The sequence below is a fragment of the Adiantum capillus-veneris genome, chromosome 1 (genome assembly GCF_014529385.1).
Source record: "Adiantum capillus-veneris isolate H3 chromosome 1, ASM1452938v2, whole genome shotgun sequence".
In the NCBI taxonomy this organism is placed as follows: Eukaryota; Viridiplantae; Streptophyta; class Polypodiopsida; order Polypodiales; family Pteridaceae; genus Adiantum; species Adiantum capillus-veneris.
In genome coordinates this window covers 13,082,157-13,102,079 of record NC_140931.1, presented here as the reverse complement: position 1 = coordinate 13,102,079, position 19,923 = coordinate 13,082,157, and the positions used below count along the sequence as shown (strand labels likewise).

The window sequence follows — 19,923 nt, the reverse complement described above, 5'->3', positions numbered from 1 at the left end:
GAGGGGCATAACCATAAAGAATAGGGGAGAGAGAGAGAGCAGTGAGAGGTGTGCAGGTCATGACATCCTGCACCTCACTGTACATAGAGGGTAAGCCAACACTCCATTGAAGCTCTCCCACCTGTGACAGCACTCAGAAACGAGCTCACAACTGAAAAATCACGTTTTTGCCTTCTCTTTAAGTAGTAAACTGGCCTCAGAGTGCCAAGTGTCACTCATTTGTGCATTTTCCCGCTGTAGACCCTCGGGTCTAAAAATATCTCACCTGCAGCCTCTGTTGACTTGGCCACAGAGTAACAAAATGATCCCCATGTCAAACTGCACGTAATGATGCGAAGACATTTTGCCGTCCAAAAATAGCAGTCCCTAAAATTTAGGAGTTTCTGCCATTACATTCTTGTAGGTCATCTGACCCTCTTTGTACACTGCAGCCACACCCAGAACTGAAATGTAGCCTATGTAGCAAAGGATTCCGCTTTGGCTGGCCAATGACCCCACTTTGGCTAACCATAGTCCTTGTCCAATCTTAGTGCTCTTTAGCCCTCAGGCTTGGACTCTCTCTGAACAGTTCCAGATTGGCTATGCAATGTAGGGCAGTTAGATTTCCAGAGGGGTGTTTCCAAAAGGTAAAACAAACGAAATTCCCCAAAGAAAGAGAAAATAAACAAAAATGGAATTGCCACTGGCTGGTGACATACGTCCCTCTTGAAATCTCAAACGTCCTCGTTTGCACCTATGTCGTACATGGTCACAGTCAACCCTGGTGTATTCAACACCTCGTCGACACATGTACGACACATACATGCTCATTGTCAACCTTGGTGTATTCAACACCTCGTCGACACATGTATTGCCGGCGCGTGAATCCTGTCCCAATGACATAGTGGTAGCTTCGCACTCTGCCATTGCTTTGAGTCATTAACTTTCCAATGACAAAATGTTAGCGACGCATTTTGCCACTGTCTTTTAGTACACGTTGGATCCAGTAACACTTTCGAGCATACCCAAACCGACAGTTTAAGAATGCAGTTACACATGTACCCTTTAATACAAGCAATTACTGTATCCTTGACAAACTGACAAGAAATACTCACTTCTATAACATTAACCAAACTTTTGGACATTCCATAAGAGCAATTGCCAAACTGACAATCTGTACATCTCTAACATTCATGTAACATGCACTTCATTTGAGCTCACTGTAAGTAACATGTACATCATTTCTTTCAGAAGCCATTGTCACACTGACAATCCATGTAGCTCTGAATTTGAAGGGGTCAAGGTAGGTTGCAAACCAAGGTTTTAAGTTCCCATACTTTTAGTGACTCTGCAAGTTCACTTTTTTCCATCCACTTGACATCCAGAGGTGAATAGCTTTTGAACTTTACCAAACAGCACCTTGCAACCTTGCCTTTTCTTTTCTTTCTTTATGTGCCAAAATTTGTTCCGGGACCAAGATCTCGTCAAGTTCCTGGACTTCCGGCTGATCTTCAACTGGCACATCTTCTGGCACATCACCCACATAGGGTCTGAGAAGACTCACGTGAAACGCATTGTGAATCTACCAACTCTCAGGCAATTTCAGCCTTTATGCAATATCACTGATTTGCATACTGAGCATCGAAAACAATCTTTCTGTGCTCTTCATCTTGATCTTTGGAGATTAACCTGTGATCTACTCTTATGCTGTCACTTTTATTGGGCTGAGGATTCTCTTTTTGACCCAATTTTGGCAGCATAACTGTAGTAGAAACCTTCACAACCAAAAATCCACATATCCAAGTGATTATCCACGCATAATAGAGCACTTTTGCAAACCTGTCCTGGAAATTCAGCACGCTGAATTCTCTGGTTTTAGCTCCTAAAATGCTCCAGATCACTTGTATTACTGTCCTCTAGCTTCCCCGAAGCTCTTGGGACAAAAAGGCATCAAATAGGGTCAAAACCCTAAATCTGCAGAAAAATACAGCAAGTTGTATTTGCTTCTTTCGGGCTCTGTTTTGCGTGCCAATCGCACCAATTTGTCGCCTTTGATCTTCTGCATCAGTAGGACTACTTACCCTTTGATTTACACGAGATTTCTCGCAAGAAATCTTGTTAAATCATCCTGTACTTGTTTTGAATTAGCCTTTAGCTAATTCGGTACCTGTATGAAATCATTCCAAGTGGAAGGAGTCTGTCCTTGTAACAACAGTGTATTCCACCACTAACTTGCATTTTTTTTTTTTCCAGAAAAGTGGCAGCTTTCTTGACTTTAAATGCTCCTTCCAACAAATGCTTTGTCAAACTGTTCGAGGAAAGAGAAAATTTTTGTCCTCTCATCAAAGCCATTGAATGTGTCAATGGACTCACTGATCATCTTCTTTGTATGGCTTTAGCTTATCCATTGACTCCAAATTGTCAAAAGAGACAGTTTGCATAATGGGTACACCTGTGGGAGCCATCTGTACTCCCTGGCCAGTAACATGTTGATGTGCAGATGTCATATTCACTGATGGGATTGAAAACCCAGCCATACCCAAGTTGCCTTGTGACACCCCAAACTCACCTTGTGTGCCCTGAAATCCTGGGTGCAAACCAATGTTTGCATACATGGGGTTGGGCACCATGCCTTGCATACCCCTAAACACTGTTCTTGGCATGCCAAAACTGCCTTGAACTTGATGTGCTATTGATGAAGATTGTATGAACTCCATAAATCTTGGATTCTCCATCAATTGCTTGAACATGGTCACAGCAGTAACAACCTGCAAAGCTTTCTCTGCTTGGCTTGAACTCTCGCCAATTTCATGTGGAGTTGGAATTGTTGTCTATCCTCTGAAGAGGAACCCTCTTCCTTGTTGCCATCCATCCTGTATCCAAACAAAGACTCGTAGCCTTTCTCACCTGTATCCAAAGAAAGACTCTCGTAGCCTTTCTCACTTGTAAATCCAAAGAAAGACTCGTAGCCTTTTTCACCTGTATCCAAAAAAAGACTCTCGTAGCCTTTCTCACCTGTAAATCCACTCGATCTACTTTCAAACTCTCTGTGTTTTCAAGGTCATCCCAAACTTTCTCTGTGTCTTTAACCCAAACTGACCAAGGCTCGCTTTTTGAGGAAAAAGTGATTTAATCCCGTCGATGGAACCATGTAACCGGCCTGTTAACTTCAAAAAGGGCGGTAGACTTTACGTCAAACCTTGATTTAGCTTTCACCTATTATTAGTCGTCTATTCTACCTGTGCTATAAATACACAAGAGAGAGGGGAATGGGATACGGATGCTAGAATGCATCTGTATGCGAGTCAAACAGCAGATTGGCCCCTAAATAGGCGCCCCTTTCGGTATTTCTTTATTCTTTAAAAGAGGGAATAAAAGTTGTGGTTCCCTACAAGCTGCCCCGCACAATCTGGGCTGAATTTCTTCTGTTCTGGCCTGATTTCGGCAGCATAATTGTACTAGGATCCTTCACAGTCATATCCTCACGCATTAGATGACTTTCCCGACGCATATGGACACTTTGCAAAACCTGGTGAGAATCTGCAGCACGCTGAATTCTCTATTTTCTGCCCTGAAAATGCGCCAGATCACCTGTACAGCGGTCCCCTCGCGTCCTGGGGGTATTAGGGTCCGTTTAGGGCCAAAACCCTAAACCTGCAAAAATACACAGCAGGCTGTAATTCACTGTTTCGGGCTCCGTTTTGCGTGGCGGTCGTATCCGTAGCAAGTCCTCGAGCTCCCGCACCTGTAGGGCTACTTGCCCTTTGAATCGGATGAGATTTCGCACGTGAAACCTCTTCGAATCACCTATACCTGCGGGGGATTAGCCGCTAGCTAATCTAGTACCTGTGCAAGAGGCTCTTGCCTCGGCAATCGCGCATGAATCCACACAACTGCACATTGGTCAATCTGATGAGCCCACTAGAGGGGCATAACCATAAAGAATAGGGGAGAGAGAGAGAGCAGTGAGAGGTGTGCAGGTCATGACATCCTGCACCTCACTGTACATAGAGGGTAAGCTAGACTCCATTGAAGCTCTCCCACCTGTGATAGCACTCAAAAACAAGCTCACAGCTGAAAAATCACGTTTTTGCCTTCTCTTTAAGTAGTAAACTGGCCTCAGAGCGCCAAGTGTCACTCATTTGTGCATTTTCCCGCTGTAGACCCTCGGGTCTAAAAATATCTCACCTGCAGCCTCTGTTGACTTGGCCACAGAGTAACAAAATGATCCCCATGTCAAACTGCACCTAATGACGCGAAGACATTTTGCCGTCCAAAAATAGCAGTCCCTAAAATTTAGGAGTTTCTGCCATTACATTCTTGTAGGTCATCTGACCCTCTTTGTACATTGCAGCCACACCCATAACTGAAATGTAGCCTATGTAGCAAAGGATTCCGCTTTGGCTGGCCAATGACCCCACTTTGGCTAACCATAGTCCTTGTCCAACCTTAGTGCTCTTTAGCCCTCGGGCCTGGACTCTCTCTGAACAGTTCCACATTGGCTATGCAATGCAGGGCAGTTAGATTTCCAGAGGGGTGTTTTCAAAAGGTAAAACAAAATTCCCCAAAGAAAGAGAAAATAAACAAAAATGGAATTGCCACTGGCTGGTGACAGAGAGAGTGCAAATGATCACAAACAAAGTGAATGACATTGTGAATGAAGGTACTGACACTGAGAGAGAGAGAGAGAGAGAAGAATACGACACTAGACGGTTGCCAAACCCTCTCCAAGGGCCCCCCTCTCTATGGCGAGAGGTCTATGCTATTGATTGCACAAATGTGGTACAATGGTCTAGATGCAATGGACTTGCCGATGATGTCGACGACAATGATGACGACGACGAGACGGGCTGATGTCGACGACAATGATGACGACGACGAGACGGGCTTGAAATCTGAAAACGCTAGTGGCTGAAATCTGCAAATCTGCTAACGGCTGAATTCTTGCACTGTGCTGGTGAAGACGGCGATGACGTGACGACGATGCGCTGAAAACGCAGATGCTGAAATCTGCGGAGAGCGGGCTGAAACTGGAAACGCTGGCTGATCTGACCATGCGGCGAGGAACTGCTGCGGGTAGGTGAGATCTGCGAGGCTAGGGGCTGGTTCTGTGGAGTCTTAAGTGCTGAAAGCTGAAAACGCTGATGCAATGGCTGATGTGACATCGGGAAACTGCAAAACGCTGATGCTATCTGCAGGTTGCAAAAACGCCAGGGCTGATCTGGTACTACTGATGAAAAACGCTAGGCTGATTCTGTTGATGAAAAACGCGAGAGGTCTTGTTGGCTGAAAACGCTAGGGATCTTGCCGGTCTTGCTGAGAAGGTGCCCTATAAGATGTGGGAACTTCTGCTACCTCTTCTGCTAGAAAGTGCTAGCGCTAGGTTTTTATTTATACTTGCTTAGCAAAGTTGCCCTACCCAGTTTCCCAACAAAGTCACTTCTTAATAATAAGTGAAAAATGGATAAAATAGGGAAAATGGGTTTTGTGCACTGTAAAATGCTCATGATGGGTATTGACTGTAATGTTGATGATCATGCTGTGTGCAACCTGAGGATATGCAACTATTCTAAGTGCCTGGACATGCACGGCCTGCGCACAGGCTCACAAAAGTGTCAGAACACTTACTAAGTGACCTAAACCCTGGACCTGAAGTAGCTTGTCCACATGCACATAGGGTTAGATGTGCACGTGACAGGAGGGGCTCAAGTCACCGTTGTCAAGGAGCGCCGCCAAGGACAGCGTTTTAAAACTCTATATGACGAAGGGGCGCTAGTTGCTGCCGGCGCCGACGTTTCAAAACGTGCGTAGGGGAAGATAGTGGTACCGCCCAAGTCAAGCGAACGCTTTGAGCACTTGTGACGGTAGCTAGTACAGGGAGGGGCTGAGCAACGCCAATCTACAATGTTTTAAAACGCTTAACGGTAGAGAGGGGGTAGGTTGGTGCCGGCGACAAGTGAAATCTGCTTCTTCTGAACTTGCTCCTCCTCCGCCAAGGTTCTTCAACGACACGGCTCTGATACCATGTTAAAGCTGATGTTGCGAAAGAGTAGAGACCAAGGAGAGTGAGCACGAAAGAGAGAAAGAGTGTCTCTTGAACCAATCAACCTTGGCAATGAATAATTGAATGTGTAATACAATGGAGGCAAGGTCTTGCATATATCCAACCTCATTAAATTGTCCAACCCAGACTTTGACAAATAAGTAAAATAAATACCTAAAAGCCAAAATAAATAACGGGAACACATTGGGCAGTTCACTTGAGATGCCTAAACTCTAACAGTCCAAAATCTTTAGTAAGTTGCATACCCTCTGATTGCACAGGAGCATCTGCCAGTGTCTGCTAGGTGTAGACACTAGGAATTGTTCACATGTAGGACATTAGCTGTAGAACTGGCCTAGGTAGTTTCTAAGCCTGTGAAGCACCTCATATAAAATAGTAATTGTCACGTGACACATCCCAACCCTATGTGTCCGTGGACAAGCTACACCACAGCAGGGTTCAGTCAGTTCGGTCAAGTCTAGATTAGCAGTGATCTGACACTTTTGTGAGTCTATTCGTAGACCGTGCATGCCCAGTCACTTAGCATAGATGCATATCCTCCGGTTGCACATAGCATGATCATCAGTATTCCCTCTATAATCCATCAGATTCAGCGAGGGGAATTTTCCAGTGCATTTAGCCTATTTTCCCTATTTTTGACATTTTTCACTTATTATTTTTAAGTGACTTTTCAACAAAAGTAGGTAGGGCAATTTTGCTAAGTTAATATATAAGCAAACCCAAGTTAGCACTTTCTGGCAGAAGAGGCAGCAGAAGCTTCCCGCTCAACAGGCAACTTCTCAGCAGTACCCCCCTTAGCACCCCTAGCGTTTTTCAGTTTGCATCCTCGCCGGAAGTTTGCAGATCCCTGGCGTTTTCCCCATTCTTGCATGATCGTCAACACCATCAACATCCATAGCCATTGCAGATTTCCCCCATCGCCAAAAGCATCAGTTGCTAGCGTTTTCCAACCTCAGCAAAGCAGCAGCGTTTTCAGCCAAAAACGCCAGCAAGCCTCTGCAAGTTCTCAGCGTTTTCAGCCAGCGACATCAGCCCTAAAACGCAGATCTGCAGCAGTCAAAAACGCAGATTTTCAGCCTATGGAATAGCAGCAGATCAGCCCCAGGTTGGTTGCAGAAGTTCCCCCACTTTCAGCCCATAAAAACGCAGCCAAAACAGTCATTTTCAGCCACCGAAACAGTCCCGAAATTCAGCAGTTAGAAGATCTCAGATTTCAGCCATCAAGTCGTCGTCGTCATCACCGTGGTCGTCATCGGCATAGTCCAAGTTGCATCAGTCCATTGCATACGCATTGTACCACTTTGTGCAATCAAAAGTAGACCACTCTCGCCGACGAGAGTGGGGCCTTCGGAGGAGGGTTTTACAATGTCTCTGGTGTCGTGTCTCTCTTCTCTCTCTATCTCTCAGTCTCATACACTTGCACGCACATTGTACATTCACTTTGTTCGTGATCATAGCACTTTCCACTAAGAAACGGAAGGCTCTCCCTTCCATAAGAACTAAATGGAACCTTGAGCACAATTCGGAGCACTCATCTTGAGCAAAGCGCAAACAATCATTCCGTTGCACCTAGCATTGGTATCACTCAAGGAAAGAACCACAAGAACTTTTTTTGCTTGTTGAGGTTGCACGAACCCAAGTTCGCTTGTGCGTGTCGATTCCTAATCGTGTTTTGTGGAAGAGTGACAGGAATCCCAAGAAAGAAGGGCTTGTCCAGCCTCCCCTTGTGTCTCTTTTCACTCATTGAGAGCGGACCGTGCACTTAGCGGCCGGCCAATTGACGTGAGGTGGGAAAAAGCAACCTTGGTGTGAGCGCAAGGCCGCCCAGGGTTGCGCCCGCAGAAAGGAGTAGCACTCGGGTGAAGAGAAGATCCTTCTCAAACACGGTTTGCAAGCGAAAGAAAACCTCAAGAACCTCAAGACCCTCAAGAACTCAAGAACCCAAGACTCCCAAGAACCCAAGTTCCTCGTGAACGTATGAACCCACAAGAACCCACGATTGTAGAATGGTCATCACTCGAAGCGGAATGGATACTTCGCTTGGAGGTGATGAGCATGAGAGAGGCGAAGAAGAATTTTCCCCACCAAAAGTTTTTTTTGACCCTTCCCCGTCTACGTCAAGGATTGCACTAACTCCTATGGAGGCTTTGGAGCAATTGTTTCTGAAACAGAATTTAGAACGCGAAGCAAGAGATGCAGAAAGATTGGTAGAAATGAAACGCAGACACGCAGAAGAGAAGCCGAAAGAAAGGCAAGACAAGAACGGCGCGACCGACACATGCAAGAGTTCTTGTGACTCTTGTATCCCTTGCCGACACAGATGCAAGAGATTCAGGAGACGGAGACTCTCTCAGTCTCTTCTTCTCCAAAGTATGACACACAGGATTTGCATGATTATGTGAAGCATGATGATGATTTGGATGACAAAGATAAGCATGATGATTTGAACGATATTGCTAGATGATTTGGATAACAATGACAAGCATGATGATTTGCATGATCAAGATGTGATTTCTCACAAGCATGATGTGTTGCATGAAGATGATGTGATTGTTCACAAGGATGATGTGTTAGTGGATGCTTTTTCTAGCGAAACTAACCTCGTTGTAGATTCGATCAGTCACGAAGAACCGATCTTGGCTTTCGAATCGAGGTCCAAAGAACCCCCACAGGACGATTCGATCAATCACGAAGAAGCGATCTTGGCTCTCGAGCCTAGGTCCAAAGAACCATCACAGGGAGTATTATGTGTTCGCATGATTGATACGCACGCATTGTTCGAATGTTTCATTCGTGATCGTTTCTTGTATTTTAGTCAGCATCGTTATGTGATCCCTTTTCCTAGGCATGACATTTTGTATGTTGAGCACATTTCACTCATGAATGAGCACGAATGTATGCGGATTTTTCATGAAAAGCTGAAAAGTATGTATGTAAGGAAGTCACATTCCATGTCTCTTCCTTGGCATGACATAGTGTCCATGGACACATCCCAACCCTATGTGTCCGTGGACAAGCTACACCACAGCAGGGTTCAGTCAGTTCAGTCAAGTCTAGATTAGCAGTGATCTAGCACTTTTGTGAGTCTATTCGTAGACCGTGCATACCCAGTCACTTAGCATAGATGCATATCCTCCGGTTGCACACAGCATGATCATCAGTATTCCCTTCAGAATCCATCAGATTCAGTCAGGGGAATTTTCCAGTGCATTTAGCCTATTTTCCCTATTTTTGACATTTTTCACTTATTATTTTTAAGTGAATTTCCAACAAAAGTAGGTAGGGCAATTTTGCTAAGTTAATATATAAGCAAACCCAAGTTAGCACTTTCTGGCAGAAGAGGCAGCAGGAGCTTCCCGCTCAACAGGCAACTTCTCAGCAGTACCCCCCTTAGCACCCCTAGCGTTTTTCAGTTTGCATCCTCGCCGGAAGTTTGCAGATCCCTGGCGTTTTCCCCATTCTTGCATGATCGTCAACACCATCAACATCCATAGCCATTGCAGATTTCCCCCATCGCCAAAAGCATCAGTTGCTAGCGTTTTTCAACTTCAGCAAAGCAGCAGCGTTTTCAGCCAAAAACGCCAGCAAGCCTCTGCAAGTTCTCAGCGTTTTCAGCCAGCGACATCAGCCCTAAAACGCAGATCTGCAGCAGTCAAAAACGCAGATTTTCAGCCTATGGAATAGCAACAGATCAGCCCCAGGTTGGTTGCAGAAGTTCCCCCACTTTCAGCCCATAAAAACGCAGCCAAAACAGTCATTTTCAGCCACCGAAACAGTCCCGAAATTCAGCAGTTAGAAGATCTCAGATTTCAGCCATCAAGTCGTCGTCGTCGTCACCGTGGTCGTCATCGGCATAGTCCAAGTTGCATCAGTCCATTGCATACGCATTGTACCACTTTGTGCAATCAAAAGTAGACCACTCTCGCCGACGAGAGTGGGGCCTTCGGAGGAGGGTTTTACAATGTCTCTGGTGTCGTATCTCTCTTCTCTCTCTATCTCTCAGTCTCATACACTTGCACGCACATTGTACATTCACTTTGTTCGTGATCATAGCACTTTCCACTAAGAAACGGAAGGCTCTCCCTTCCATAAGAACTAAAAGGAACCTTGAGCACAGTTCGGAGCACTCATCTTGAGCAAAGCGCAAACAATCATTCCGTTGCACCTAACAGTAATAATATGATTATTAAGTGACATTTCCAGTAGCAGTCGCGAGGTGCTTATTTAGCTACTGCTCAGCCCACCCCCATTTGCAGTATAAAGGAGAGCTTGGGGCTCTTCCCTTCATAAGATTATTAGTACCCCATGGGTAGCAAGCTCCCTCAGCACCCTCAACCTCCCTCACGTTTTTCTATCTCCAGCGTTTTCCTCTCCTTCCTTATCGCCCTCAATGGTAGTAGTCTCTTGTGTTTTCAGCCCATAGTAGAACCTCAGGCATGAGCGTTTCCCTTAGCAATAGCAGATCAACCTCATCGCAGCAGATCAGCCCAGCGTTTTGTAGATTCAGCCCTAAAGCCAGAGTTTTCAGTTTTCAGCCATAGCCTCCCCTGATCAGCATCAAGAGTTGCAGATCCATTCAAGTTCTCCAACGTTTTCAGATTTCAGCCCTTCGCATCTTTGTATCGTTGAGTCCAAGCATCCATTGCAAGATCCCATCAACATCTTAGCATCTAGATCCATTGTATTAGTGTTTGTGCAATCTAAAGCAAATACCACTCCAGCAATAGAGTGGGGGGCCGTCGGAGGAGGGTTTGGGATCCCAATTGAAGTTAAAAGTCTTCTAGATTTCTCCATCTTGTACTCAAAAGTACCATTCTCTTTTGTCTCCCTTGTCTATTGCACATCTCTCTCATTAAGTAAAAGGAACCTTGTGTACGTATTGAGCATGAATTGTGAGCTAGCACCATCAACACTTCCGCTGCACCTAATGCAAAAGTTCAAGATGAAGAAGCTTAAGATTTTGAAGGTTCAGATAGCTCGAAGACCGAAGATTTTCGAAGGTTTAATGTTTTTCCAGAGTATTATCAACATAAAAAATTATTTGTTCGACATAGGCTTTCATTTTAAATGGGAGGGAATGTCACGATTAGTGACTGTTATTACATTACCTTCAAGGATGCAAATCCAAAGAATGATCAACCAAGGTGACCCGTGGGCCATATCCTTGACTAGTCACGACTCTTCCCCAAAGGACACGTCTCTTCATCGAATAGCCACTCCTTCGACGATTGGCCATATTAAACTAATCATTTAATGTGGGAGAATAAACGGGAATAAGGGTTAGAATATAGACATGTGCTTATGGATCTGTCTCAACACGGGGGCCGGGGCCAAGGTTAAAAGGGGTCCAAATGAGAGATGGTATGTTAAAGAGCAATGCTACCTAATGGAGCTTAAAGACCGTAGGATTAACTTCATTAAGACCTCCAAAAGCTAGTGTTCAAAAGTCCTTTGACCTTGAGGTGGGAATCCTACCCAAGCATGAGGTGCTTGTTGGCTTGCTAAGTGTTAGTGGGAACCTTACCCAAAAGCTTGAGGTGTTTCTCACATGCTTAAATGACTAAGTCCTTGAAGTATTCAATTAAACCAAATGACTTAATAAGCATAAAAGACACATGTTCAAATGATCCTCCACATGTGGCCCTCATGATGTGCTTGAATGCTATGGGATAGGTTTTTAAAGGGCTCCTTTGCCGATCGATTGTGCCTCTCTCTTATGGTAGCATTTCCTCCTCTGTAGAGTTGTAGACTGCCCACTTCCTATTCATCCTGGCTTCTTGTAGTATAGCTAGTTCACCTCTTATTTCGTGTGGATCAAGCTCATTTAAAAGCCACATTGGTGTGGTTGTTTGTGTGCCCTTCTGCATATTTGGATGTGAAGTGTGTGTGTGTGTGTGTGTGTGTGTGTGCGCTGTGCTCGTTTGCTTGTTTATGCCTGTTTTGCTGTTGCTTTCTCCTGTTTTTGGAGTTTGCAGTGGTGGATAAGTTTCATTGGTAGTTGGGAACTGGGCTTCAAGCGATTCTCTTGCTGGGAGTCTTGTCCTGCTCCTTTGAAGACCTATATTCAAGCTTCTTCTTCGTCTACTTGTCCTTCCCATTTCAAGATTTATATGCAAGTTGGTAGTCTCTCTCAATCCTCTTAATTGAATTGTCCTTTGCTTTTTATTGCTGAACTGGCCGACATTTTGTTTCATTTAGCAATTAGTATGTTGAACAGCTGTTTCCTTCTAAGTTCTGAATGACAACAGTGGTGGTTTATAAGTTGGATTCATTTGTTAAGCTCAGTTGGTGGGGCAAACTGTTCTTGCTGAATAGCTGAACTAAGCTAAACAGCTAGAGGAGATGGTGTTTCTTTCAACGTCAGAATCCAACATATTGCTACACGTATAATTGGCAGATCCCGTTGTGTTCACAATTTGCTTAAATGCCTTTTGATGTGGCTATCTCAACCACTGCTCAAGCTTACTATGCAGGCATTTATACAAAAGTAATTGCATACTTTTTCTTGTGTAACTTGTGTTTCTTTATGTTAAATTGATGTGGGTTCTTTGTGGTTGAATTTTGCACATTCTTTTACTACGGCCATCAACCGACTTTGCTTGTAGGTTTTCGTGCCGAGTGTTCCTACAAAAAGAAAGATGAAGGATGGAAGCATCTCTACTGCCACACGAAGATTACACTCAGGTTGTGTATTTCTGCGTTGCGTTTTAACAAGAAGAATACACGATGCAGTTAAAAGAGTTCGAAGGGTCAGAGGATTTTTCGGGAAGAGAGTGGATTTCTAGTAAGTCTGGCGGCTTCAATTTATGATAATTTTTATTTTCCTGTTTATGCCTCAATCAGGTGTTTTATATCACTCGCTCTTTACTTCGGCTGGTTCATGTCAATGTTGAATGGCATCCTTGCATCCAACTCTTGCATTACACCAATTTCTAGAGATGTTTGCATCGATATAGAATGGGAAGGGCTGAAATCATTCCAACTAGATTGAACGTGTCCTTATGCCTAAACTGGCATACTTAGTATTTGGTCGTTGTTGTTTGGAATACACATGACTGCACAATCTGGAGATGGGGGAGACAAAAAAATAGTGTCTGATATGGAGGGTGTATATTTGGATATTGGGGTCAAATGGAAGCAGTAAAATAGCTAATTTGTGGAGTGTCAAGGAGTTTCTAGTGTTCTTACTGCCTATCAGTTCAGAAGAGTACACACTTAGCGCAGATTTCATAAATTGCATGCGTGATGTCCTAACTTTCACCCCAGGGAAAAGAAGCTGTGCAATTCTATAAGGCTTTCTTGTTGCTTGATAAATTGGTGACAGTGACGTGATAATGCCAACTCCAGTCCCGAATGAGGATATAGAGGGGATGCGAAAAAAGATCAGAGAGGAAGAAATCGACCTTGAAAGACTCAAAGAGCTCTCTAAAGAAGAAATGAAGATGAAGCTGGCTGAGATGGAAGCAGCTAGTCAGCAGGATCCACTAATCACCCTTGGTTCAAATATAAGAGTTCTCCATGGACCTTACGCGAATTTTGAAGGTTGCATTACAGGCTTACCTGATGGAAGTAAAGAGGTGCACTTCCTCTGTTTGGTACTTTTGTTTGCACGCTATTTGTTTTCAGTCAGTTGTCTGACCTGGTGACGCATACATGCTTGATACATTATTCTGAACGCAGTCCTTAATACTTATTTTGACTCTTGAATTGAGCATGATATTTGTATTGTTGGTTCTATCTTGACTGGGCTAAGAAGTTGCTATGCTGGAGCAGTTTTAGCTTATTTTATTGCTCCATAGTATTTTAGCTTTCGGAAGAGAACATTCCTTTGGAGTCAGATGCTTGATTTTTTTCCCACTGATGGTTCTCAACTGCGTCCACTCTCTTCACTAGTGCCCACCCGGTCCCTCCCTTAGACATCCACTTTTCTAGCAAATAGCACCTCGTACCTTCCATGCGACAATATTCACGACATGTCTCAAGCCATACAAGCACATATACAGATAGAGATGGATTTTTTGCACACATACCATGACATGAACATGGCAAGCACATAAATAAATAATTCACTGCTTGAGGGCAGGCATCCTCGCATTTGAACATGAGGCATCCTTCGTGCACACACATGACACAAACACAACAAGCACTTAAACAAATGATTTTACAGCTTAAGTACGGACGTCCTCGTATATGAGCACCCTTATGGGGCTTTTAGATTGGCATTACTTTTTGGCAGCATGGCTACTCTTGCATGCATCCTATGAATAGCCTTGGAGGGAGGCCTTAGTGATTATCATGTTGCAAGGGAGAGAGAGAGAGAGAGAGAGAGAGAGAGAGAGAGGAGGAGGAGGGAGGAGGAGGAGAGAGTTTTAATGTAGGAAACTATCCCAAGAGACCTTAAAGATCTAGCCGACGAGGAGTTGAACTCAAGTCCTGTTATGTGTGTGTGTGTGTGTGTGTGTGTGTGTGAGAGAGAGAGAGAGAGAGAGAGAGAGAGAGAGAGAGAGAGAGAGAGAGAGAGAGAGATGAAAGGAAATGTTATATTGACGTCTTCAAAAGGCCAAAATGACCTATGAGACCAAACTGTTACAAAATTGTGAATCTGATACCATGTCTGGGTACAAAAATACTAGAACAAAAATATTACTACTACTAGAATCTATCCTCATCTGCGCTCTGGATGTTGAGAGAGTATGGCTTGAATCCTCTGCTGTAGTCTCCGTAGATGCTGTGTAGCCCCTCTTCTCAATCGTGGCCGTCTGTGTAGCCTCCTCTTCTCAATCAATGCTCGATCGATGAGAGTGCCGGTAGTGGTCGAATGAGTGTGGGCCGAGCTTTGCAGTGATGGCTACTCCTCTGGCTGTCGCATATCTAGTGAAAAGAAATGTGTAATCTGTCTCTGGGACCGTCTCTCTCTAGCTCTCCCCAGTAAAGTGTCTCTATATCTATGTAACTCAAGTAGATATAGCCCAAGACATCTTTGATCCCTATAACTCATGACCCTAGAGAGAGAGAGAGAGAGAGAGAGAGAGAGAGAGAGATATGAAATGAAAGGATATGTGAACGTCTTCAAGAGGCCAAAATGACCTATGAGACCAAACCGTTACAAACTGCTGAATCTGATACCATGTCCGGGTACAAAAAAAGAGATGCTAAAATGAATCTAGGAGTGCTACTAGCCAGAACTGTGTGGGGTATGTGTGATCATTGATACAATCCTAGTACAAGAGGGTGATATAATGGGTCATGAGTCTATCCTCATCTGTACTTTGGGTGTTGAGATAGTATGGCTCGATGTGAGTGCGCGAGAGAGAGAGAGAAATGAAATGAAATGTTATATTAACGTCTTCAAAAGGCCATAGTGACCTATGAGACCAGAAAGTTACAAGGTGGTGGATCTGATACAAAGTCAGAGTAACAAAATAACCTAATCAACTTTACAAAACAAAGATATATATTATGGGATTCTAGATAGGTCGATGTGAGCTAAGCCGAAAAACTAAGCAAAAATGGCCTGCTGGTTGGGATAGCTGAATCACAAAAGATCTAGCATCGGTCGTTGGCGGATCTCATCAATTTCCTCCATGGTTAGTAGTCTGACCGGGCGTCGTGCATGCGTGGCCAGCGTGCTCTGAATCTTTTGACGTAGCCTCCGTCGATGCTGTGTAGTCCTGCGCAGTCGTGGGCGCCTAGATTTCCCCAGTTCAATCGCTCGGTCAATCAATGTGCCTCTGGTGTGAGACGGGGGGGAGCTCTGCTGAGAGAGAGAGAGAGAGAGAGAGAGAGAGAGAGAGAGAGAGAGAGAGAGAGAGAGAAATAAATAGAAATAGAAATGTTATATTAACGTCTTCAAAAGGCCAAAATGACCTATGAGACCAATCAGTTACAAAATAGTGAATCTAATACCATGTCTGGGTACAAAAGAACTAGAAGTGGAACAAAATACTACTACTACTACTACAATCTAAAACTACGTGGGTGTAGCAGCTGATACAATAGGTACCCGGTAAACTGGATGTAACAGTGTGTGAAACAAAGATGGAAGAAATGGTGAGGATCCATCCTCATCTGCACTCTGGATGTCGAGAGAGTATGGCTCGAATCTTCTGTTGTAGTCTCCGTCGATGCTGTGTAGCTCCTCTCCTCAGTCGCGGTCGTCTGTATCTCTGTAGCTCCAGTGCTCGGTCGATGAGAGTGCCAGTAGTGGTCGAATGAGTGTGGGACGAGAGAGAGAGAGAGAGAGAGAGAGAGAGAGAGAGAGAGAGAGAGAGAGAGAGAGAGAGAGAGAGACACAAAACGCTGGTGTAGGGAAGAGGGGGCTATCAGCCCCTCATGACTACCAGAGCAGAAGACCCGTACAATGATCAGATGAGGGAAGTGGGTACCCCCCTGCCCCCATAAATAGGTGCTGAAGGGGAGGCATGGCACAGCTTGGAAAAAATCCCCCACGACCCAACAAGAAAAGAAATATAGGAAATATATGAGGGCCGGCTTGGGCGGCCGGACCAGGTACAACCTAGGCCCGGAGACATACGAGCCATACAAGTATGCCCTATACGTGTGAAGCAGTAGAGTGCTGTATAACACCCCCTCTCAGCACCTGGTGCTGTTTAAACCGCGGCCGAAGATGTGAGGCAAATGATGAAGATGTCTGCTGTGATGTCCACTGAAGGATACTCCATGAGTGTAGCAGCGGTATGGGGTTTCATGACCGCCAAGAAAATTCCGTGGAAAGATGCCGTCACGAGCAATGTAGCAAACTGCTGTACTCCGCCGATACAGGGTGAAGATACTGCGTGAGGGTCCCAAACTGAGTGTGAAAACAACTCCTTGTCGTGAAAGAAGTGCCAATAGACCTGCTAGTGTCCTGCCCAATGCATAACATCACTCCATGCTTAAGTATCGGGGGGAGCTTGAGCCTTTCGCTCTCTCAAACACTAGTATCTTGTATCCTCTTTTTCATACGATGTAAGAACCAGCAGTGAGCTTTTTAAACATTTAACAATCCTTAAAGTCCGTCCTATCTCAATAACAACACACTAACTCTTCAAAGGCAAACATTAGGCAAGATCTGGTTCCCCATTTGTAGGGGAAATTAGCCAGCAAGTGACAACAAGAGTGTAGGTTTTTTATTTGAATTGTAAAATATCACCAAGTGATTGTGGAGAAATATATCCTATTACAATTTTCATTTGATAATAAAGATTTTGGGGATCACGAATTTATCAGTAACTTTGATTGCGGACAACTGCATTTGGATCTCGGAATTGAGACCCTGGCACAGACCTGTGTTTCCCCTTTATCCTGAACTTGAGGTTTGTCAAGTCCAGCTTCTCTAGTCAGTGTTTTTGCTTCTATTTTGGTGAGCAAAGGGAAAGTGAGCCTCTACTTCATACTCCCCTTGATTTGAGGGCCTTCTTTCTCTCAGGACTACCAGATTTTCAGTAGTCATTGACCTAGCCTTCCACAAGAAGGGTGTCTGTATGGCGTGGAAACAATGGCTATTTTGGCAAATTTGAATGATAAAATGTATTGGAAATGTGAATTTTTGAATGCAACTTTTGGTTAATGCTTGTGAATTTCTCTGGCTTAGGGTGTAACATTGCCGGTCTTTATGATGATTTACAGGTTGAGGTGTCGTTAATGGCATTTGGCGAATTACAGAAGGTTATACTAGCGTCGAACGAGATAGAGATTCTACCTAGAGCAGCTTAAGTCATAATGCGGCTCTATTAGCATTGATACAAGATTTATCTCACTGGTCAGGTTTACTTTCGTCCAGAGCATTGGAACTGGCATCTTGATGCAAAAGCATTCAAACCAGATAGCAGTATGAAGATGGAACCAGAGCTATAATGTTGGTGCTCGCATACTCCCATTAAGGTAGCCTTAAAGGGGAAAAGAGGGCTACTTGCGTGAGCTTATGACCATTAAAAGGGCTGGAGAGCCTTATGGTGATGGAATCTGGAGAGTATAGTCAATTGATTATTTTGGTTTCTTTTGGCTAGGAACTTCTGTATAGTATGGGGTTTCAAAATGACATGGTAGTAGGATTCTTAATGAAATATGACAGAGGTGGTCACTTTGGAAAAAATTCAGAGTCAGCGGCAGTAATTTATGATGATCATCTGATGCATTCTTTTGGTTACTGGTTTTCACATATTATTGACAGGGTTATCGTCTTGTGAACTGTGTCAAACATTTGGCCTGCGATATCCTTGTCTTCTTAAGAAAACTGATAGAGATTATTTGAAGCAAATTCTATGCTGGTTTATTCTCCTCAATGTGCCATGTGCAGAGTTATAACTCGTTTTGGTTCAAGGCACAGAATATTCAATTCAAAACACATCAATTTGGGATAAAATGGCATGTCAATTGGCACTTTTTCATCTCATGTCATGGCAGTAAATGGCCATTCTCTTGCAGTAACTTGATGTGGCAATGGACTTTGCAAGGTCGAGTAGTTTCAACTTTTGTTATGTGTATCTTTGATGAGCATATCTGTTGAGGAATTTAAACTGAAGGATTCAACCATAAAAGACCCGATTTTCAGTTTCAATAAGGCGAGCACAGTTTAGGCTATGCAACTGGGGATCTATCAACCCTTGCCCCGAAAGACGAAGCATCAGCTATATGTGACATGGTTTAGAGCTTGCATTTGGGTAGCTTTTTGGTGCTTGACGTTTGGGTGCTTCCCCTTGGGCCTCTTAGCTTGTAAGATAGGCCCTTCACGCTTCACAACAAGAGACATTATGTAATCCATAAATGAAATATGAAAATGCTTGCTGCTTTTATAACCAATCATCGTCACAAAGACGGGTTGAACTGTACCTTGTCATGTGCACAAGAAAAAAATTAGTGTCCCAAGTTATTTCCCAGAAATTGCATTCCTAATCTATTCGCCTCTGAACCTAGAGTAAAGCGTGCAAGCATGTTGCTAGGAAGCTCAATATGTTGTGTCTCAGTTGTTATCCTAAGCTTTCAAAACAAATTTAGTAGTCAAGGTGCGAGTGTAGAAACTTTACACATTCCTAATTAGGAGGTAAGGGCCTCCCATAGATCATATGCTCACAAGGTAAGGGCCTCTTGTGTGCCTTGAATTGCTCTCCTCCATCTTACGAGGCTCACTTTTTGAGATCATTGCCCCTCGACTACCATTGCTTAAAATCATTCGTAGCATAGTCACCCTCCAACAGATATATAATTTTGCCAAGGAGGGGGGGGGGGATTAGCGAGGGAAGAAAGCGGCCCAATGGTCTTAAGTTTTTTCCCACACATCAATACCATAACATGACAACAAATACCCCTTGGGAGTGACATAGTGAACATGAGCAGTACTCATGTATAGCAAAGTAAGTGCCAAACTCTCTAAACGGTGATCAATCCACAAGGGGAGCAAGCCCAAAAGCATAGTGGAAAGCTTTGATCTTCTCATGAGGTAGCAACTTTGTGAAAGGATTGACAAGGTTATATTGAATACACACACAAACTAGTATAATCAACTAGGTTAGTGTGTGTAAGCACACAAGCGAAGAATCTCTCCATGACATGATGATAGTCACCTTAATCAGCATTGAATATCGTGTTCCTTGCTATTGCCAACGTGCTCTTATAAGTGAAGATGGTGATAAAGAGTGCAAATCCAACCTTAAATTAGCCAAAAGGCATCAACACACTCAATCGTAGCAGCTTCACAACTTGAAGTGGCCATAATTGGCATGTTTTCTTGCTCAACCACCATATGCATGCATTACCAACGCGTGAAGCAAAAACCACTTTTGGACATACAAGTGTGTTATCAACCAACCTAGTTTAAGTCTAAAAAAGCATGTAAAATTTGGCGATAATGATTCTCCCTTGGGATAAAGCAAGCTAACGTG

The 19,923-nt window shown here is 43.9% G+C and overlaps 1 protein-coding gene across 1 annotated transcript in view; it reads left to right on the top strand.

Annotated features, from left to right (window-relative positions):
* PTAC13 (plastid transcriptionally active 13) overlaps window positions 1-18,322 on the top strand; it is a 69,625-nt gene extending 51,303 nt beyond the window's left edge. Inside the window, exons 2-4 of the mRNA XM_086514277.1 lie at window positions 12,649-12,827; window positions 13,368-13,620; window positions 17,672-18,322. Of these exons, the coding sequence (XP_086370403.1) occupies window positions 12,649-12,827; window positions 13,368-13,620; window positions 17,672-17,758 (519 nt within the window). The 3' untranslated portion in view covers window positions 17,759-18,322. The remainder of the gene's footprint in view (window positions 1-12,648; window positions 12,828-13,367; window positions 13,621-17,671) is intronic.
* Window positions 18,323-19,923: the final 1,601 nt, after the last annotated feature.